Source organism: Pyricularia pennisetigena, chromosome 1, assembly GCF_004337985.1.
Source record: "Pyricularia pennisetigena strain Br36 chromosome 1, whole genome shotgun sequence".
In the NCBI taxonomy this organism is placed as follows: Eukaryota; Fungi; Ascomycota; class Sordariomycetes; order Magnaporthales; family Pyriculariaceae; genus Pyricularia; species Pyricularia pennisetigena.
Genome location: NC_043740.1, coordinates 5,293,181 through 5,314,026, shown reverse-complemented (window position 1 = coordinate 5,314,026; position 20,846 = coordinate 5,293,181). Strand labels below are relative to the sequence as shown.

General features: G+C 52.6%; 9 protein-coding genes across 9 annotated transcripts; 5 read left to right on the top strand and 4 right to left on the bottom strand.

The window, feature by feature from the left end:
- Positions 1-34: 34 nt before the first annotated feature.
- On the bottom strand, positions 35-925 carry PpBr36_07956 (uncharacterized protein; the record flags this gene model as incomplete). The annotated part of the gene is made up of 1 exon (XM_029895089.1): positions 35-925. The coding sequence occupies one exon, from the start codon at positions 923-925 to the stop codon at positions 35-37; it is 891 nt and encodes a 296-aa protein (XP_029747964.1).
- An 864-nt stretch (positions 926-1,789) lies between these two features.
- On the bottom strand, positions 1,790-5,035 carry PpBr36_07955 (uncharacterized protein; the record flags this gene model as incomplete). Its single annotated transcript, XM_029895088.1, has 1 exon — positions 1,790-5,035. One exon carries the CDS (start codon positions 5,033-5,035, stop codon positions 1,790-1,792), a length of 3,246 nt encoding a protein of 1,081 aa, XP_029747961.1.
- An 856-nt stretch (positions 5,036-5,891) lies between these two features.
- PpBr36_07954 (uncharacterized protein) lies at positions 5,892-6,617 on the top strand (the record flags this gene model as incomplete). The annotated part of the gene is made up of 1 exon (XM_029895087.1): positions 5,892-6,617. One exon carries the CDS (start codon positions 5,892-5,894, stop codon positions 6,615-6,617), a length of 726 nt encoding a protein of 241 aa, XP_029747962.1.
- A 13-nt stretch (positions 6,618-6,630) lies between these two features.
- On the bottom strand, positions 6,631-7,033 carry PpBr36_07953 (uncharacterized protein; the record flags this gene model as incomplete). Its single annotated transcript, XM_029895086.1, has 2 exons — positions 6,631-6,820; positions 6,885-7,033. The coding sequence occupies 2 exons, from the start codon at positions 7,031-7,033 to the stop codon at positions 6,631-6,633; spliced, it is 339 nt and encodes a 112-aa protein (XP_029747967.1).
- A 694-nt stretch (positions 7,034-7,727) lies between these two features.
- On the top strand, positions 7,728-9,434 carry PpBr36_07952 (uncharacterized protein; the record flags this gene model as incomplete). The annotated part of the gene is made up of 1 exon (XM_029895085.1): positions 7,728-9,434. The coding sequence occupies one exon, from the start codon at positions 7,728-7,730 to the stop codon at positions 9,432-9,434; it is 1,707 nt and encodes a 568-aa protein (XP_029747968.1).
- A 346-nt stretch (positions 9,435-9,780) lies between these two features.
- Positions 9,781-10,203, top strand: PpBr36_07951 (uncharacterized protein; the record flags this gene model as incomplete). The annotated part of the gene is made up of 1 exon (XM_029895084.1): positions 9,781-10,203. The coding sequence occupies one exon, from the start codon at positions 9,781-9,783 to the stop codon at positions 10,201-10,203; it is 423 nt and encodes a 140-aa protein (XP_029747965.1).
- A 388-nt stretch (positions 10,204-10,591) lies between these two features.
- PpBr36_07950 (uncharacterized protein) lies at positions 10,592-13,034 on the top strand (the record flags this gene model as incomplete). The annotated part of the gene is made up of 9 exons (XM_029895083.1): positions 10,592-10,609; positions 10,668-10,837; positions 10,942-11,451; positions 11,535-11,696; positions 11,817-11,882; positions 12,003-12,199; positions 12,329-12,382; positions 12,462-12,853; positions 12,962-13,034. Exons 5-9 carry the CDS (start codon positions 11,855-11,857, stop codon positions 13,032-13,034), a joined length of 744 nt encoding a protein of 247 aa, XP_029747966.1. The 5' UTR covers positions 10,592-10,609; positions 10,668-10,837; positions 10,942-11,451; positions 11,535-11,696; positions 11,817-11,854.
- A 1,308-nt stretch (positions 13,035-14,342) lies between these two features.
- PpBr36_07949 (uncharacterized protein) lies at positions 14,343-15,527 on the bottom strand (the record flags this gene model as incomplete). The annotated part of the gene is made up of 1 exon (XM_029895082.1): positions 14,343-15,527. The coding sequence occupies one exon, from the start codon at positions 15,525-15,527 to the stop codon at positions 14,343-14,345; it is 1,185 nt and encodes a 394-aa protein (XP_029748565.1).
- An 815-nt stretch (positions 15,528-16,342) lies between these two features.
- PpBr36_07948 (uncharacterized protein) lies at positions 16,343-16,732 on the top strand (the record flags this gene model as incomplete). Its single annotated transcript, XM_029895081.1, has 1 exon — positions 16,343-16,732. The coding sequence occupies one exon, from the start codon at positions 16,343-16,345 to the stop codon at positions 16,730-16,732; it is 390 nt and encodes a 129-aa protein (XP_029748564.1).
- Positions 16,733-20,846: the final 4,114 nt, after the last annotated feature.

Below are 20,846 nucleotides of genomic sequence, written 5' to 3'. Positions count from 1 at the left end.
CAAGATGGAAAAGTAGTCGACAAGGACACAGCCACTACCACTTGATCCAATATCCGTTCCCCGACTGGCTATACCCAAGCGTCGGGTTATCAGCGTCCACTACCCAGACGGTATTATCCCAGCCGCCAAGACCCCCGTTCGAATCCGACCTCGAAAGACCCTTGTCCATATCTGCCACTGACGGATCCTCTTTAACCTCTGCATTGCGATCCTTGTCAAAGAGGCGAAGCAAACCAAGCACCTTCTCCTCCTCTTCGCGGAGGTTCTCATATAGTGGGTGAGAAGGCGGTGGGTCCGATTTGTCTATCTCGTCGGCCTTCGCTGCCCTCGCTCCCTCGTCATGTTCGTCTCGGTCTGGATCCGAACCGCATGTGTCCGCCACAGAGAAGGGGCTTTGCCTGTCAACTCGCTGGCGCTTGCGCGCCCCCTCAGGCCGCGGCTCAGCAGACGACAGGGTCTCCTCTCCAGCCTCGTCGGCCTCTACGCCCTCCTCCTCCTCCTCCTCCTCCTCCTCTAGATCGTCAGAGCAAAGACTCCAGCCATCCACCATCTCGACGTCGACGACATCCTCCGGCCTGACCTCGAGCGCAAGAAGACTCTGCTTCCTGACGTCGTCGGGCCCCGTGCGCCGCGGCCGGCTCTGCGAAATGTGCAGTGCGTGCAGCCGCGGGTTGGCGACAAGCCGCTCCGGCTCGCGGCCCAGCGCCCACAGCTTGTTGAAGCACTCCTTGTTGTGGAGCGCGCTGGCGCTGTCCTGGCGCTTCTTGGCGGCAGTGAAGGTGCGGAGGATCTCGGCGGGTTTTGGGGTTTGTGGTTCCTGCTGCTGCTGCTGCTGCTGGGTTATGGGTTGGGTTCTGAGTCGTCTCAGTTGCTCCTTGAGCGCGTTGATCTTGCTGTCGCGGAGCAGGTTTGGGAGTGATGCCATGTTGTGCGAGGTCCTGTTTTTTTTTTATTCAAGCAATCTGGACTACGGTACGGTATTGTATCTCGTATAAGTGGTTCAGAGGAGTGAGTGTTTGGTGTTGAACCGAAGCTATCTTGAGATTAATTGGCCCGAAAGTCAACCGGCAGCTTTTTTGTCAGCTTCTGCTTCTCTCTCTCTGTCTCTGTCTCTCTTTCTGCTTTTCCCCCCCCAAAAAAGATTGGTACACCCTACTGCGCGAGCATGATCTAGGAGATGCCTTGCTGAGGATACTCCAAGGCGAGTCAATGGTAAGTAAAGTTTTGACGATTCCAAAATGGTGAATGCTTCAACCTAGGTTGAGTCAACAGAGATTTGTGTTTAGATGAATGAATGCGTGGAAAGTGGGAAATGAAAGATGAGAAAAAGCCCCGTCACGCTTGCCAGTAGCAGATCTGCAGTCTGAACGGCAAAGGAGGGAGGCCCGAAGGAAGAGGATAAGTGACTCAGTTTACACCTGCCAGAAAAGCGATTTCATACGGTTCTGGTGAGTTTGAAGGAGCCAATACAAAGAAGAAGAAGGGTGGGTGAGGTATGCCACAGAAAAGTGAGAAAGCAAAATCAAAAATAGTCATGTTTCCCCAAGTCAACAATTTTCCTGAATTAACTCTGGCAGCTGGACCATCGTCCTCGGTGGCAGCCGTCCCTCAATGCAGGTAACTGTTGCCCACTCCCACTCGAATCAAGCCCACCCATACATATATGACTGCAAACAAACTAACCTATAACATTAATGCAAGAACCAGTAAAAACACGAGGCTGCCAAATATCCTACAATCATCACAAAAAAAAAAAAAAAAAAAAAAAAAATTCCATTCTCATTAACAACTAATCGGGACCATATAGCTCTCGCCTCAGAAACAGCTCGAGCAACGCCCTTTGTCTGTCTTCCACAGCCCGTATCTCCTTGGCCTTGGTCATCACCGGCGCCCGACACACTTTGCCCACACGCGCAAGCACTTCTGCCACCTGCCGCCCCTTGGCTTGCCTCTTCTCCAGCGCCGCCAGGGCCTCGGCCGCATCTTGCCCCACCACTGGCCCGCGCCGGAAGCTGAGCGACCGTCGCGTGAGTGCCAATGGTGATATTCCAGATATGGACGAAGCGGCCGAGCCAGAGCTGGATGCGGTCGCTGTTCTTATCAGCGCCGTCTCTGCCTTGGTCAGGGGCGTCAGCTCCGCTATCACTTTGGCCAGCGTAGTGGTCAGGAAGACAAACGAAATGTTGTGGTTGGGTGCCGCGGCAAGCACGTCGAGGATGGTTCCCTTGTCCTCCTCGTGGGCCTGTTTGGCTGTGGCGGCGGTGGTGTTGCTCGGGGAGGTCAGGGATGGGATCGAGGCCTGTTCGAGTTGCGTCCACAGCGAAATCGTGACGACTCCATCTGTCAAGCTCTGGAGGAATATGAGAAGCACTTCGGCAACCACCTCGAGCCTGTGCATCGAATCAATCTCTGGCTCAAACACATCGGCTATCGCCTTGTCCTGATCAAGGTGGTCAATGACCGCTGCGACTAGCCGAGGATCCCGAGATGCCAAAGATGGCTGAGCGTCTGAAAATGGCCAGGCTCCCTTGTTCCGTGGCACCTCTGTCTCAAGCATCTCCTCGTCGGCCAATACCCTCTCGGTAAACGTCTCGACTGCCTCGGTGAGCTTGAAAAGCTCTTTAGGGGCGGCGCATCGTACTTCGCAGTCGTACGGGATCGAACCCACCCGCTTGCTGCCAGAAGCTCCATCCGCCTTCTTTTTGGCCGATAGTTCGTCAACAAACGCCCTTATTCCACCGTCAGGCACTCTAATGAGCTCGTCTATCGACCTTCCGATGCAGGTGACCATCCAGTGCGCCCGCACGGGTATGAAATGGTCTCTCCCTTGTTCCACCCGTAATATTAACACCTCCTCGAGGGATGCCTGGCCGTCGTTCAGGCGCGTAACGAGGTTGATATTGTCGACCGATATTTCGATGACGGCTTTGACCGTCTCTCCTGGCTCCAGTGTAACCTCCTTGCCCAAATCCACGGCCTCGCTGTCGCCAGCCTGTGGGCCAAGGTCTGTCCGCAGGAACGAAGTCGTCAGCCACTGGGAACTTCCAACCCCCAGAGGGTCCTGATCCGAGCTCGGCCTCTCCACAAACGAAAATTTGGCAGCTACCCGTCCCGTATTGGCAATGGTCATAGACGACGTCTTCTTGCGCAGGTAGAAGACGTCCCCAAAGTTGATGGCCGCGGCCTCTGCTGCATCTGTGCCATCGACATGCGAATCATCCCTGTCCGACTTCTCTACCACGACCGTGATAACTGGCCGTGACTCGTTCTCGGCGCGATCTAGCTCCCGCGCCACATCCGCATACACATTTGCCTTGAGCTCCGGGTCTGCGGCGTCGTAGTTGATATCGAAAACAGATATGACTGGTTTATGATCTGAAGATTGTATGCGTTGATGTGATGTGTATATGTCTAAATGGATGCGATCCTCGCTGGCATCATCTGTACCATCGGCATCGTCGTTTTCGTCATATTCGTCGTAGTCAAGACCATTGGTGTTACTGCTGTTGTTGCTATTGCTATTCGTATCGGTGCTCTTGGCGGGTTGATCATCGCCGTCGTTCTCTGGGTCATAGTCGAACAAAACTTCATCGTCCTCGGTCTCCTCCACGATGCCTCGTGACTTGAGCTCCTCATCCCTGCGTCGTGACTCTTCAGCATCGCGGACTTTCTTCTGGTAGGCTTCACGGTCCTTTTTGCTCCGGTACAGGATGCGATCGCACCAGCTGGGCGACCTCTTCTTGTCACTAGAGTCGAATAGGCCTACCGTGTTGACGTCGTACTTGTATGAGGGGAGAAACGTGATTGGGCCCTCTCGCCACCCTTCTTGGAACACTTTTCCGTCTTTGATGAGTTTTCCAAGTTGGTCATGAGGAAGCAAGGAGTCCAAGGTTGCCTGCAGGGATGCTGGATCATCTGAGGGGTCGGGGAGGAAATCGTCTGGGTCGGGCAACGATATTGAATCGTCGTCTCTGTCCGTCTGACCGTCGACACTACTCCCGGTCCTGCTCGAGCTGGTCTCTGTTTTATCGTCACTGCTGTCGGAGGAGCGCAACACTATGGCCTCTTCTCCATCCAACGCGGCGTCTTCTTGTCCCTTGGGCTGTTGGCTGACATCATATTCTCCTCTGGTATGAAGCAGCAAAAGCCTCCGTATGTCCTGACCAGGGAGGTCAAGTCTAAAGTTCAGATCTCCGAACCAAAAGGCAAAATCCTCATCGCCGATTTTTTCAGGATTACCCCCTTGTCCGCCTGCCCCAGGATGCACAGGAACAGGTGGAAATTGTGTTCGACTCAGGATCTGTCCGACATCCCACAGCCTCCTCTCAAGGTTTGCCGACTCATGTCCGCTGGCAAGGTGGCAGTTGACAAAAGTCATGCGCGTGGCCTCGCCGACAACTATGCGCGCTGCCACGGAGCCTTTGTTCCCCATGTAACCGAGCAGTCCTGTGCCGACGGCGGATGTGCTGACGTTGCTAATGGTTGGAGCCACTTCGGCCGAGGCATATATCAAGAGCAAGAGTCCCGTCATCTGCTCTGACGCTATCAATGTGTACCCGGAGGGCAGGGCGGCCTCCAAAGCCATTTTCCAACGGTCCATGGCGCTGAGTGACTCGGAAGACGAGTAGACGCCGCGCATGTACTGGGTGGCAACATTCAGGTCCACAACCTCCTGCAGTCCCAGCACGTACAGGCCGATCTTGTCGCCGCCCACGAGGCGCACTGCATTTGGGTCGTCATCGAGGCTGTCGGCGGTTTCTTCGCGTTCGATGGCGGGGTTTCTGGCCACATCGAGGGTGGCGAGGCGGCGATCGACACCTTTACCGTGCACAAACCAGCTCGCAAGGTCCTTGTCCGTCCCTTGAAGGCCCGCGACGTTCCAGGTCCCAATCTTGATTCGCATTTTGTGTTGTTGTATGTACTCATCGCGACGGGCGTGGACTGCACGGTGCAGGGAGAGGGGCGACGAGCCGCTGTCGCCGTCGAGAGAGGCCGTGTCCATGCCGGCGGCGGCATCGGCTGTACTGGGAGGCATTCTGATGACTCTCGGACTTCTTCGTGTGAGCGCTTGTAGGGGATGCGACAGGACGAACGGGTCGGAGAAACTAGTCTAGTCTAGGTCTAGGATATTCAGGGCCTTGTGCCAGTGACGTGCATCGAAATCAACATCATGGATTGGGTCGCATCATCGGCGGCCGGGTAAGATCAAAAGTTGAAAACAGAAACGAGTTGAGAAAAAGATAGGATGCAGCTCTAGTTAATCCGACTGGATTGAATCTATTGGAAAAAAAACGAAAACGGCATGCAAGTGAGATCGACGATGACGCGACGTCCGAGCCGCTTTGCTTTGTTCAGCTCGCACCGACTGCATGTGACCTGAGATACCGTGTTAAACAGTGGCTTTCAGTGGCTCTTCTGAGTGACGTCGGGCGCCAAGCACAACAATTAATGGCGGGGCTAGCCTTGTATCGCGACGCATCTTAATCTTGAGTCATGCAATAATGCCTTGCTTTTGTACCCACCGAGCCAGGAACGCTCCAAGCAGACCATGTGGGATCAATATTTTCCTAGAGATGATCGAAAGCTTGAGAGGCAGAGACGAAAATGCCGGGTTCAATGACCAAAAACCCAAGAAGAAAAAAAGAAAAAAAAAAAAGAGTACTGGGGAAGTATCGTATCTAAAAAAAATATTTCAGTGTAGAGATTCAATTAATTCATGCCCTGAAAAGCAACTTTTGAGTTCACAAAATCTACGGAGTACTCTGCACTTGTTCTTGGTCCTCAGACTCTCCAGGCTCTCAGCGCATCCACCACGCTCGTCAACCAAAATTGCGTCACCGCGCCAAATCCAATTTAAGACTCTCCAGCGACACGTCAAACCCAACACCACAATGAGCCGCTCAACACCACGAAAATCTCGCCACAGACGCGATGCAAGCGGCGGCGGAGGACCTAGTGGACATCATTTACCCAAGACGGTCGCCACGTCCGACTACGAATCCGATGCCGTGCACTACCTCGAGACCCGTGCCCCGGCTGCCACCAAGGCCGCCCTCCTGCCGCGCCTGAACCGCACAAACACCGAGATCAACCTTTCCGTCCTGCAGCGCTGGCTGCCCAGCATCCGATCAATCGTCTCGATAGCAGCCAACGCCGTCGTCTACGCCTTTTCCCCCACTACACGCGAGTGGGACAAGGCCGGCATCGAGGGCGCCATGTTTGTGTGCGACCAGGACCCCACCGAGCTTGGCATGCCGCGGAGCTGCGTCTACCTCCTCAACCGCCGCTCCCTCGACAATCTACATATCGACCTTGCCGCCGTCAGCCACTTTGAAGTTCAGAATGAGCTGCTCATATTCAACCTGGGTGACAAGGTCCTGGGGCTTTGGATCCACGCCGACCAAGAGGACACGAGGGATACCAATGCGGCCACAATACAGGAACGGTGGACGCGTGTTCGCGCCGCTGCCGCCGTGCCTGTTGGCCAGGCAGAAGCACAAAAGACTGGAGCTACGACTGCGGCTGGAGAGACGATGGGGCCCGCCATGCAGGCCATTGGCAGGAGACTTAGCATCAGTGATCTGTTTGGTCGTGCAAGGGATACGGCAGACGGCTAGTATAAAGAAAGCATCAATCTTCAGGCCCGACTCCAAACTCCCCCGACTCGTATAGAGTCCTGATAGGCACTCCGCGTTGCTCGGCGATCATCCCGATGAGCTGCTGCCCTATGTCCCTCAGTTCGTTGTACCTCTGCAACAGCTCTGAGCGGGTACGGTCGATTTCTTGACTTGAGGCCTCTCCAGGTTTGGCTTGTTCGGTGCTGTAAAATAGTTAGCAACAGTGACCAAAGCTTCCGGTTGCCGTTCAGCAGAGATGGGCCATACGGGCGCTGGGCTGTTGGTATAGAAGTCTCATGCAAAGCCCTGTCGGTGTTGGTGGCCTTGAGAGCATCCTGAATTGGGGACTGTTGCTTCTTGTTGGGTGGTGGAGATCGACTCGTAGCGTTTTTATGGTCAGCCTCAGTTGCAGGCATGTTTATTTTTAGCTGAAAGCCTCGTCAATGTCGAGAAGCGGCTTAATTCGCCGAATGGACAAGAGAGCCTAGCAGAAACTAGTACTGATAGGTGGAGTGGAGGGGCGCCTGTGCGATTACGAGGCGACTGATGAAACTGGGTGGGTTGAAGATGCTTGAGATGAATTCATCAGGTGTAATCGCAATCGGTGCCTTGATGTTTCTTTTTCTTTTTCTTTACTTCTCTCTCTCTCTCTCTCTCTCTCTCTCTCTCTCCCGTTCGTCACCTGGCTGCAATCATTCCGCGTCCAAACATCACAAGGTTGCTCAAAACTAGAAGATTAGCTATGCTTATAAGAGGTAAAAATTCGACAGGAAACATAAGAGTCAACTGTTCCCTCTGGTCTTGGGACTTGGCAATCAACTGGACACGCGGACAGGAGCTAGAGAGTATGCGTAAATTTGGCTCCGCTGTAGAATAATGGGGGTGGGGCGATGACGAAATGCCTAGCGTTTATAGTAGGCTGACTGCCTGGATTTGGTGTTTGCTGGGCACATGTCGACCAAATCTCTAGCGTCAACATTTGGAACCATCCAAATCCCTATCACTCACGCTCAGTGCAATCGCAAGCGATGCATCAAGGACGTGTACTAAACAAGCTTGATCCAAAAACTTCATATCCTCCGTAGCCCTCCTGGGCCTTCATCGCCAGCCATGGCTAGATCACTTCGTCGCAATAGCTTCGTGCACGACTTTATCGACCGATTGCAAAAGGCCCCGAAACCTCTGGATACGTCTCGTGCCTACCATTCTGATGAGTTACCCAGCTACAACTATACCGACAGTCTAGAGTTAGGCCGACTGGTGACTACAAGTCGCGTTCGAAGCTTCCGAGTTGGTACCGGTGCCTCGATCTACACCTCAACCCTGCTTCCCGCCATCTTGAGAGCACACCACGAAGCAATCATCGTAACTTGCTTCTGGGCACCGTCCAAAACGCTCGACGCACTCCGTGAGACACTTGAAGCCCTCACAGCCCACCGCCGCCGCATCGTCGATGAGGGTGCTGGCAGCCTACCCACCCTCCGAATTCGCATCTGCCTGTCGTCCCGCTCGTTGCTGCAGAAACTCCTACACACGTCTTCCCGAGATGGCTACATATACCCTCCTTCGACCTGGGAGAAGCAACTTGGCCTGCTCAGTGAGGAGAAGCTCCGGGCCGCCCGCATTGAGCTACACGTCAAGAGTCTCTTCTTCTTGCCCTTCAGCGTCATGCATCCCAAGTTTGTCGTGATCGACCGCCGACGTGCCTTTATGCCTAGTTGCAATGTTTCTTGGGAACCGTGGCTCGAGGGTTGCGTCGAGTTTGAGGGCGATGCCGTCGACGCCCTTATGGCGTTCTACCAGAGGACTTGGGAGCCGGATATGGATGTGACTTTGCCGCTACCGCTCTTGCATGATGAGGATCTGGACGAGGCCATCTTCAATCCCGCAATCGAAGCCCCGGTGCTTCCCATGGTCCCCAGCACTGCATCGTACACCGTATCATTTGTCACAGGCCACGAGCGATCCCCGCCGCTGGTGGTCGCCGGCGGCCATGAAGCGACAGCCACGCTAGAAAACACGATACAGACCACCATCCTGCCTTCATCCCATCATAGAAACCCCCGGTTTCGCTTCTTGCCCTGGCAAGCACACGCGCCAGCTCCCGCCACACCACTCAACACGGCAGTCATGCAACTGATGGATCACGCTCAACGAGAGATATACGTCCAGACTCCAAACGTCACAGCACCGTGCGTGATGGATGGCCTTCTTGCAGCGCTTCAGCGCGGTGTCCATGTGAAAATAGTGACAGGCCGCAACATGATGATGATGGAGCAGATCGTGACGGCAGGCACCACGACCGCCATATGCATACGCTCTTTTATCAGGCGTTACGAAGACATGAGGGAGGCGGCGATGGCTCCCCCCGGGTCGCGCCATTCGCTGCTGTCTAGTTGGAGTCGCCCACCAAGCAGGAGTTATGGGGCCGGCAACAGTGGAGAGCCAATTCAGGCCTTGTCAAGCCTCCCGCCCCCTGTAGGAAGATTGCAGATCTCGTATTTCTGCAGCTTGAACCCAGGGTCCAAGGAAACGGGCAAAGGCAAAGGTGGTCGCCATGGTCGGCGAAGACCGTCAGACCTGGAAGAGGTTCTGGACGAAGTAGCCGAGGATCCGGTCTGCCCGCACATCAAGCTCATGATTGTGGATGGGAGATACACACTACTCGGGTCCGGCAACATGGACCGCGCTAGCTTCTACACCAGCCAAGAATTAGGGGTTCTCTTCCACAGCGAGGCGTTCGCTTCGCCTGTTCAAGGGGTCATGGATCGATGTCTGGAGGGGCGTCTGGAGAAAGTATACGACTCGGATCAATGATTGATGTTTCCTGACGGAAAGTGGCAGACTCGGATCTTGATTGGCGGTGAGCTGTGGCGCAGTTCGAGGACCGCTGGGTATGTCCCGAGAGCTTGTCGCAACGGCCAAGCATGTGGCGAGGCCGAATGGTGCAGCATGCAGATTTTCGGAAACGAGAGCCGCAAGCCGCTAGGTAATCGGCCACAGTGATTGACTCTGGCTTGGCCCCGGAGGTTACGAACCAAACACAAACAGCCGCGCATACTAGTCTAGGCGGCTGGCTATTCAAGTACACATCGGCCAAGATGTTCATCTCGCCATCAATGCATATCTGGGGTTCTTCAGGGTTTCTGCAGGTACGTCAGGCATGGCCAGAAGCAGATCTGATGGCAGCATTGAAGCTCGTCCATCGTCCGAAGCTCATTTCGGATACGGGCACGTCCAGGCTAGCTCCGACGAACCGAAACTGGGGGCACATCTGGGACACGATTCGGAAACCCTTGCCGCCTCCGGCAAGCAAACAAACATTCAAGCGACTGGGCGCGCCGGCTGTCGAGGCGATCGCCAAGCCTTGTCCCGCACTCGACCTCCAATTCGCAGGTCGGGCGGGGTGATTTTACCAGGCGCTTGTCCCGATTGCGAAATTAGTACCACGCAGGAACGTCGGCCTCCGAGAACCAACTCACCTGGGCCCTGGGAACCCGGTTCAACTGTGGTTTGCATGACCCAAGCTGGCGCCTGGTTGGTGGGTTTTGTTTATAAACTGTCCAGCAAAGTTTCGGAACATTAGCCAAGCCCGCAGCTTTTTCTTGCTTGAGCCAGGATTTTGCCTTTTCCAACGACGGTTGGAGTGTTTAGCTGTCCTCTGTTGGTGACCAGAACTGAGGGATTTGTTCGGAGCTGACGATATTAATTAAGCTCGCCTTGCTGTGGCGAGACGCAGTTGCAGCCGCTGCAACAGTGGAAGCAGCGGCGGAGATGCCACAGACGGACCAACTTCCGGGCGGACCAAAATACAAGCAAGGCCTCTCTGTAAGAGATAGAATCGCTGGAATGGAAGCGAGTCTGGTGATCTAGGATGGCTTCCCGTCGATCCGATGGCTCTCGAATCCTTGTCATCTTGATCTAATTGCCACATTGGGATGTATCCGTTACATTCGTAGACAGGCTAGTCTAGTATGAAGTTTTGCATAGAAGTCGAATAAAAGCTCGATGTATGCCCTCACGACTCTTGTCTTTTGATGTCCAACCCAGCGCCTCGCACAGGTCCTCGTCATTCACTTCGTGTTGCCGCCAGTCGAAGTCGTCGTCATCAGCATCAAAGCAGCAATGGCTAGCAAGCTGTTCCTCGCCGCCGCCCTCTTGCAGGGTGTGCTCTCTTCGCCGCTTGTGATTGAAGAGCGTCAGGCATGCGCCGCCCAGTGGTAAGTCTCGAGACAGCTGTAGCTCGTTCAAAAAGAAAAAAAAGAAAAAGAAAAAAAAAAAACCATAAGATGCACAACGCTTACCGCCGGTTTCAACTGTGCAGGGCTCAATGTGGTGGTTCGGGCTACACCGGCCCGACGTGCTGCCAGTCCGGAAGCACCTGTGTTGCCTCCAACCAGTGGTACAGTCAATGTATCCCCGGCTCCAGCAACCCCACGACGACCTCGAGTTCCTCGAGCTCGACAACATCTAGCTCGACGTCGCGGCCCCCGACCTCGGTGCCGACCACCTCGACCTCGGGTTCGCCCAGCACAACCACGAAGCCCACGACCACGGCGACGGGCGGCAGCGGACCGGGAACCACGGCCTCCTTCACCGGCAACCCGTTCGCGGGCGTCAGCCTGTTCCCCAACAAGTTCTACTCGTCCGAGGTTCACACCCTGGCCATCCCGTCGCTGACGGGCTCGCTCGTCGCCAAGGCCTCGGCCGTGGCCCAGGTGCCGTCGTTCCAGTGGCTCGATATTGCCGCCAAGGTCGAGACTCTCCTGCCCGGCGCGCTTGCTGACATCAGGGCCGCCAATGCCGCTGGTGGCAACTACGCCGCCCAGCTTGTGTATGTCGCAAACAAAAGAGACCTGTCACCTGCTTTACTGGTCTTGCAATACTAACATGACTCTGTTTTTTTTTTCTTGCTAGCGTCTACGATCTGCCTGATCGTGACTGTGCCGCCGCCGCTTCCAACGGCGAGTTCTCCATCGCCGATGGTGGTGTCGTCAAGTACAAGGCCTACATTGATGCTATCCGCAAGCAGCTTCTTGCCTACTCGGATATCCGCACTATCCTTGTCATTGTAAGTTGCTGCTTTTGATACAAAGCAAAAGAAATAAAAGAAAATGCTGACCTTTTTATTTTCTTTTTTGCTTGACAGGAACCTGGTATGCTCTGATGCGGTGACCCTGAACTCGTTCTGAGCATTAGCTGACTGCGGTGCCTTGAAATTAGACTCCCTCGCCAACATGGTTACTAACATGGGCGTGCCCAAGTGTAAGAATCCCCATGTAACGAAATTCTCTTCTGCAATACTCGGGCCATGAGTGTCTATAGGCTGCTTGGTTGCAGGTCACTTGGGCGATAGGAAATGCCAACTGACATACTTGTACACAGGCGCTGGTGCCAAGGATGCCTACCTTGAGTGCACCATCTACGCCGTTAAGCAGCTGAACCTGCCCCACGTCGCCATGTACCTCGACGGTGGCCACGCCGGATGGCTCGGCTGGCCTGCCAACCTCCAGCCCGCAGCCGACCTCTTTGGCAAGCTGTACACCGACGCGGGCAAGCCCTCGCAGCTCCGCGGCATGGCTGTAAGTGTTGTGCTATATATATATATATTTTTTTTTTTTCTTCTTTTTTTCGAGGGGCACAATATTTGTCCGGGTTGCCGAAGACAATAAAAACAAAACAAAAAATAAAAGCTGACTGGATCTCCCCAGACCAACGTCGCCAACTACAACGCCTGGGACCTTGCCACTGCGCCTTCGTACACGGTATGTTATGGGACATGTGTCGGCTGACCAAGGTCAAAACTTGGTTGGTGGGCAACGAATGCTGATAGTAGTGTCGCAGACCCCCAACCCGAACTGGGATGAGAAGAAGTACATTTCTGCCTTTGCGCCGCTCTTGGCGGCCAAGGGGTGGAATGCTCACTTTATCATTGACCAAGGTGAGAAGCAGCAGCGCTTGAAGGAGAAGAAGGAAGAGGAATCCGCGACACTGACAACTGCCCAACCATGCAAACTAGGCCGGTCAGGAAAGCAGCCCACTGGCCAAAAGGAGTGGGGACACTGGTGCAACCAGCAGGGCGTCGGTTTCGGCAGACGTCCTTCTGCCGACACGGGCTCCGAGCTCGCCGACGCCTTCGTGTGGATCAAGCCCGGCGGCGAATGCGATGGTGTTTCCGACCCGACCGCTCCTCGGTTTGATCACTTCTGCGGCACCGACTATGGTGCAATGCCCAAGTAAGTGATTATTCCAATGCCTATTTTTTTTTTTTTTTTTTTTTTTTTTGGCGACGTGGCCGTGTCTTGATGCTGACCTGATGTTTTCTTTTTTTCCCTCCTGCACAGCGCCCCTCAAGCTGGACAGTGGTTCCAGAACTACTTTGAGATGCTTCTCACCAATGCCAGCCCGCCCTTGTAAGGAAGGTCTGCCGCGTTAAAAGGGGCTGAGAGGCTTATGCTTTTTTTCTTCTCCTCTTTTATGGGTGTCATGTGCGACAGGTCAATTCATCCACATGGCATCACCTGGCACTAAGCAGTCCCATAACTACCTCTTTGTTTTCGTTATGTTTCTGTGTACATCTTTCCTAGCAGATTTTTGTGGTCCTCCGAGACGTCTCCTCGATTGAAATTCAGGGCTTGAAATAAAATCCGGTTGCATATTCATTGTTATCGTACAAGAAAAAGCTGAAGAACTCATATTGACCTGACTTCACTGGAAATCCTCGAGTGCCCGTCTTGTCCAGATTCAGACTCATCTTTGCATTGCTGAGGGCCCGTGGTTTGCAGTAGTTATCTCTGGTTGATACTTTCAAACTTGTCCATGCTCTGTCTGACCATGAGGTAGTTATGCAGCTTAATGACCTTTGACTTTGCCGGGAAGAATGTTTTAACTTTTAAGGGTGCTGTTGGGCTTACTGACGAGGATTGAAGACTCAATATTTCAAGTGCAGCGTTGATGCCATCTGGAGCTCATACGTTGGTCCAGGGGCTCTTCCTTAACCTTCGCACCGCCTTGGTGACCGCAGACTTGAACGCAGGTGATATTAGATGCTTTGTACTGCCACACATACCACACTAACCATGACGTCTGGGCCCTCCCACAAGGTGCGTAAAGAGCTTGCTCAGGTGCAGCTTGTACGGTCAGGGAATCAACAGGCAGGCACCCGTTCGTCTCAGCAAGCCTTCACCACAGCAGCGGGAGCTTCAGCTGTAAGCGAGATTCCGTCAGAGGTTCCCTGGCCCCAAAGACAAAAAAGCAAGCAGCCAAAACAAAACTTGAGCGCCAAAGACGGATAATATTAATCGTGGCTGCGTGCGGCCTGTCATTAATGGGAAGGGCTTTTGTTGCTGCTCGTTCTTTTGCGTCCTCTCTATCCCACCAGCACCAGTGCGTCTCTGTCGATCCGAGCAGCATCAAAAGCCTCCGCGGCTGCGGATCTGCATCAGAGGCCTGGAGAGGATTCCTTGATGACAGCTTTACAGATTAATTAAGATTAGAGGACCGTGTGAACCTCGATATCCCGGACGACGGCGCGGCTTTTTTCAAGCTCAGGGATGCCGACAAGACTTTCGATTCCACTTTTGGTTCCCGTCGTGATCAATGACAAGAAAGATGCAGAGCCGAATACAATATTTGTTAATCATGTTCATGCGCGTACAAGCACAAAGTCCATCATGGTGCTATAAAGGTGGTGATTTCGTTTTCTTTTTTTTTTTTTTGTTCTTGTCATGGAGCAAACACCACAGATCGGCCACATCCAGCATGTTCTGCTGCAGCGGCCAGAGCCTCGTTTGCCTGGTCGAGCCCGAAAACTTTGGTGTCGACAAGCCTCTTGCCGCGAGGAAACAGCCCGCGCTCGAGCAGCTTGACGAACCGCGACACGTCGTCCCGCTCGTACATGACCTTGCCGCGCAGACAGAGGCTGTTCATGACGACGGCGTGGTCGGCGAAGTCGGTCGAGAAGCCCATCAGCGACACCCTGCCCTTTGGCCGCAGCGACCTGATGGCGCACCTCAGGTAGCAGGACCCGTCGGCTTCGGGCGGCGAAAAGTCCAGCACGGCGTCCACGGTGCCCAGGGCTTGCAGCTCCGCCGCGATGGCCGCCTCGTCGTCCGTGATGCGCACCGTCTCGACCATGTCGTCGCGCCCCGGGTACCCCTCGGCGGCGTGCGCCCTGAGCCGGGCCAGCTCGTGCTCGCTCCGGCCCATGGCGACGACGCGCGCCCCCATGGCCAGGGCGGTCAGCACGCCGGCGCCGCCAAAGCCGCCCGTGGCGGGCGCGACGACCACGGTCTCGCCGGGCTCCAGCCCCATGTCGCGCAGCCCACCGTACGCGACGAGCAGGTAGCTCATGTAGGCGACGTCGGCGACCGAGTAGCCGAGCTCGCGCGTCAGGCGCGGCTCGTCGAGGGCGTGGCAGTTCTCGAGCGGGACGGTAAAGTACTCGGCAAAGGCGCCGTCCCTGTACACGGCCTCGTTGACGCGTCGCGCGCCGGGGTCCGACGCGGTCTGCGTGCCGACGAGGAACCAGCCGTCGCCGTCGCGGGCGCGCACGTCGCAGTCGGCAAACACGAACTGGCCCACCCGCAGCGCGGTGGCGTCGGCGCCCACGGCGGCTATGCGGCCCACCCCGCTGTAGCCGCCAGAGTGGGGAGACGCGATCTGTGGGTACTGGCGCGTGCCGTTGTATATGCCGCCCTGGTAGGAAAGGATGGTGGCCGCCTCGATGCGGACCAGGACCGTGCCCAGCTGTGGATGCCTCGGGGTCGGGACCGTTTTCAGCTCGAGGCCGGTGGCCGTGGATGTGAAAACGAGGGCCTGGTGTTCAGACGGTATCTCGTCGCCTGCATGACTGGTGCGCGTGTTCGTTTCGAGAGGAGACACGAATGACACCCGCTTGGTTGTCGGCATGGTTTATTTTTTGTTCGCGCTGGGAGTGACATCATCCAATTTATGGGAGACATGGGAAAGTTGAACATGAAAAAAAGAATTCCATGAAAGAATTCGGTTACACTTTTTTCTTCTTCTTCATTTATCATGCTGAGATATACATCCCTGCTCAAATCTCGCTTGACTATATCTCTGGGCAAAATAATAAAGAAGAAAAACATTACAGTTGCAGAAGAGCAACCAGCTTTTTTGCCTGGGGTTAGAACTTTCAGGGTTGGAAGGCCATAAAAAAAAAAGACGAGGATAAAAAAAAAAAAAAAAAAAAAAAGAGTCAAGTGGAAACCACTGGTTGTTATCCACCCATGAATCATGACAGTCCATGGTACAAACTTCATTAGATCGGCAACACCGATCTGGATTGGCATCTGCAATGCGAATCTGGATTCTGCCGTATCTGCTCGAGCAGTTGCAGCTATATAGAACCCTGAAATAAATTTTTTTTCTTTTTCTTTTTTCATTTGGTTCAGGTCCTGAAAAAAGACAATTCTCTCCTGCCTTTTGAACCCATGACCCAGTAGCAGCAAAAGCTAGTGGTGCTAAGAGTTATTTTTGGCGCATAAAGAGTGCGTAGAGCGTCAAGGGCAAGGTCTATAATAACATTATTAAAGCGTGGTTGGATTCGCATAGTCTGAATTTTTTTTTTTCTTTTCTTTTTCTTCAGCTTTTATCTCCTTTCGTCTATTCGTCTCGCCCCTTTGGCTTCGCTCCTCGATTCATCCAAAATCTCTAAACTCTTTTCTAAATCTCTTTGCTCTCGATTACCCAGCACGAACAAGATGCAGACATTACACATTGCCCAGTTCATAATGCTGTTGTCCATCGGCGTCCTGGCCTTTCCCACCTCGGATGGCTCCGCGACTTACGGCCACGGCGTGGACCAAGCCAAGGCAGGCGCCTCGGGTAGTTTCCTTGTGCATCAACGCCCCAGCGTCGCTGGGTCTGGTAACCTCGAGGTACGTAGCCAAAACAAGGGGAATAGGCCTGCCTGGAAAGCCGAGTTTGCAGAGGAGATTCGCCAGGCGCAGAATGATCAAAAGCTATATCAGTGTCCTCACTGCAAGGATGGTATCTCGAACCAGATTTCATTGATCGTGCATAATGAAGCCTTCCATCGCGGCGCGCCTATGTATTCGGTCAAGAACTACTACGATCAGCGTAGACAATGATGATTGAGCAGACCAGTGGCCCTCGAGAGTCAGCATAATGCCATAATCTTGAATACGAACAAGGCGAAGTTTTATGGGGACCATGTTGCGCGCAGGGTATCAATGCCAGCTCGGGAAAGAACAAAGAAAACAAAACTACATACAAATATATCCCTCGAACAGCAGGCCCAAGGCGCGCGACGACAGGCTGAGAACCACCTCGAGGCACGGCCAGCTCATCATGCCATCTGGAAAATGCCGGTGCCTGGGACAGTGATGGATGACCGGATTTTGTGTGGGCATGCTAGGGAAGACCTTGAGGCCTGAGGATTTGCTTTGCGGTAAAGGGAAAGGAAGTGTGACCATTAGACGATCTTCAGACTTCAATAAGGCGAAATGCACCCTCAGTAGGTGCCCTCCCATCGCCACCGTGTCGTCATCGTGGAAGACCGTTGGCGACCAGATGACACTTCTTTTCTGCCAAGTACAAGCCCTTCCATCTTGAGACTTTGCCTCTGCCTCGAACTGACAGATCGGCTATATGTTGTCAACTCGCACAACTCAATAGAATGGCGAAAGACATGCGTCACATGCCCAATCATACATGCTCTTCAACCGCCCGCATAAATCTTTGCCAAGCTCATCCTTCCTCCTTACTCCTTTTTGAACAGTTGCTCGAGTTTTACGCCCTCTGGAGCTGCACTTGGTAGCCAGCCTATTACCTTCTTTTTTCATGTTGTCAGCCTCAAATGGGATGACGGGATCCAGCAGAGAAGGATGCCCACCATCATTTTGAGCAAGCTGATATGGGAGCCCCCGAAACGATAAATAGAGCACTCGCCTCCAGATACTGCTGTGGTAAATCTATGATATGTTATCCAAAAATCAGAGTTCCCAAAAAAAATTAAGCTTAGCTTTACGCACAATTCATTTCGATTTAATCATTCCTCATCTCGTTCATTAGAATGGCTAACAATACTACATTTCCACCTCTGGATTCTTGGAATTGCTCCTGCGGACATATCAACGTGGCAAGCGCAGACACCTGCGCTGGTACAAAGTCCGATGGTGACACCTGCGGCCAGCCCAAAACCACGACCTAAATGCTCTGAAGCTTGGTGATGTGACTTTCTGTGGCCATAGCAGTCGATGGCACACCACAAGACTGACTGCGACAGGCCACGTATAGCGCCCACCCGCACCAGTCAAATGCATACTATCTATCTATCGAGCTGCTTTTTGGGGGGCACCCTTTTGAGATGATTTACCGTGTTATTCAAAAAGAAAGTCACAACAGTCAACAGTGTGCGCCCTGCACTCAGCCGTCTGTTATCACTGCAGTCTGCAGTTCTGCCACAGCCCATGAACCAACAAGACGGAAGAATGCAACTTGTCAATGTCAGGATAGATAGCCAGCTGGAAAATTCTCGTCACGTTATATAACCTACATCTACATTACTTACTCAACGACGTCAACGTTCCGCTTGTGACTGTCCTTTGGCAACCGATTTTCTCCGTTTTTTTTTTTTTTTTTTTTTTTTTTTTGTAGGGGCTTGATAGCCGTTTAGTTATCTATACACCCCTTTTGAGAAGAGTTTAGATCAGTTGGGAAATTGTTTCCTTTGTAATTAACCTCATCTAACCAAGCAGCTGCGTACGGTTGATTGGCTTATTGGTCAGCTCAACTCGGGCGCTAGGTTCCATACTGTCGGCACTTGCTCGTTGTCAAGCGGGGCGTGCAGACGTCAAACGTGATTCGCTATTGACATTCGCGTTTGGCGAGCAAGCAACCATCTTTTACTACCCGTCGCAGACACCATCTTGACGAAATGCCCACCCCGCCCACCGACACTACCTCGACGCGGCAGTCTTTGCCAGCCAAAAAGTCCACGACTCAAAAGAAGCAGGCTCAACGCTTCCCGATCGCAACATCCATCCGTCGTTCCCGATCCACAGTGGAAACTGCTCTTCGACGCCGGGCAGCAAGCGACGCAGCCTGGACGATGGATGTCCACGGCCCGATGCTGCAGCTCGCAACGAGTGGCCATGCCCGTCATTTACGTCGTAGCCTCCAGATGGTACCTGTGTTACTTTTGCGATGGTGGCGACATTTCCGAGTTGGTGGGGAGGGTGCAGATGGGAGACACTAGGTACAAACAGCCGGGAAATGTCAGGCATCCAGGCACGTCTCGAACCAGCAATCAGCGTACTACCTAGCCAGGAATTGATCATCAATTCACTCAATCATTGAGACCCCATCCAATTTTCATTGCTTGTCGTACTCATCAAATAGCGCCTGGTGCTTCTTGGCATGCTCCTTTTTTTTGGCTGCAGACCCATTAGGTCTTTCTGGGTGCCAGAATTATTGGGTACGGGTCATTGTCTTGATGCAGCGGTCCTATATATGACCATCGCAGTCTCGAATATTGCCTCGAATTTAGTCTCAGTGCTCAGACCGAGCGCTCCATGTACCTTTCAGCCACATGGCTTTTCGGTCAATTACATTCTCCGAAAAGATCGCGCTCGTTCTAAGCGTTCTTTGCTTGGACCCACAGGTACATTGCAAAGCCGCAATTGAGCCACGAAGTGAATCAATTGTGGAGCTCTGGGCTTCAGGGATGAGTCCTGAGACTAACTTTTAGTTTTGTACCTAAAAATAACGCAGGACTAAGATTATATTTGAATTTTTTTTTAAATATCAAGTAGCATTGGGCGGTCCAATTCCCATTTCCAACTTCTTGTCACGTCCTTCTACACATATCCCTATTTGCAAATATAAAGTTGCATTACATATACAATATCATCATGAATCCAATTATCAACTGTTTGTTGGGGCTATTTATTACTACCAACACAATAAATATCAAAATCGCTGCTCTCTTAACCGCTGTTTTTGCGGTACAGTCCTTCGCAACCACTACTTACCAAGTAGCTATGATGTCAGGTGATATCGAGCAATACCATGCGACCGTTGAGGAGGGGGGACGGGCAAAACTGATAAAAAGTAAAGGAGTGCCAATAGGCCGTAATTATATATTCCCTCCGACCCTTGTTACAGTTATACACGGCAAACCGGCCTTGATAGAAGGTTCTTCACTACCGGAACCTTTAACTTGGAAAATCGAGGAATGTAATACAGGGAGAGATAAAGCTGAAGAAAGGAAGGATCGCAGATACCGACCGTATTAAAAGGGCTAATTTCTACGGTTTACTTGGGCAATTACCAGCTTTTATTACTTTCACTTTAAGTGAGAAGGCGCCAGTTTTTGTTTGTTTATCAGTCAAGCCGCGCGCACGCAATTGGTATTATTTAGTTTTTTTTTTATTCTACGCCTAGTTTTTAAGTTTCTGAATAAATGGCCTTTGTATCGTATCCTCGTTTCTCTTCTTATAAACAGAACCGATTTACTATCAAGCGGAAAGAATGTGATTATTTATCGATGTATTAGCGTACTTTATTAACACCCTCAAAGTTTTCGATCCAGCTGCATCTTTCCTTTTTAACCTAGCGGCTGCTGGCTGTTTTGCGACTGTTGGTGGAGTGGATGGACGTGGACCTTAGAAGGTGGTATGAAGGGTTGTTTTGTGTAAAATGGGATTAAAATACAAAATTAGGAAAACGCAAACTTGATGCCTACTATAGTCTATACCAAAATCCCGACAGTTGTCAACCGAAATGCGCGGGAAAAAGAAAAAAAAAAAAAAAAAAAAAAGACTGGGCCCACCACAAACAAAACACAAAAGACATCTACCAACATCCCACCCTTTATCAATTTGATGATACGAAAATATCCTGCCCCTCAACAAAAGTAAATATCATCCACTGATTGGGAAGGCTGTGAGAATTTTTCCAATCAATCTTGCACTTCTTATTCAGCTTTATCTGGTATTTGGTATCCCTGATTATATAGGTGATCGTATAGGTGATTGTATTGGTGATTTTATTGATGAAAGTCTTGTCATGCTCGGCAGGCGCATGGTCAACCACCAGTTTGCCGAGGGGGTCGTAAATGCTGTATGTGCAACCCGCACAGGCGGCCGGGATGAATGCCCAGGCGGCGGTGAAGACGATGGCGAAGGCGGTTCCGAGCTGCATTGTGGATTGTTTTGGGTAGTGAAACAAGATTTGATGGGT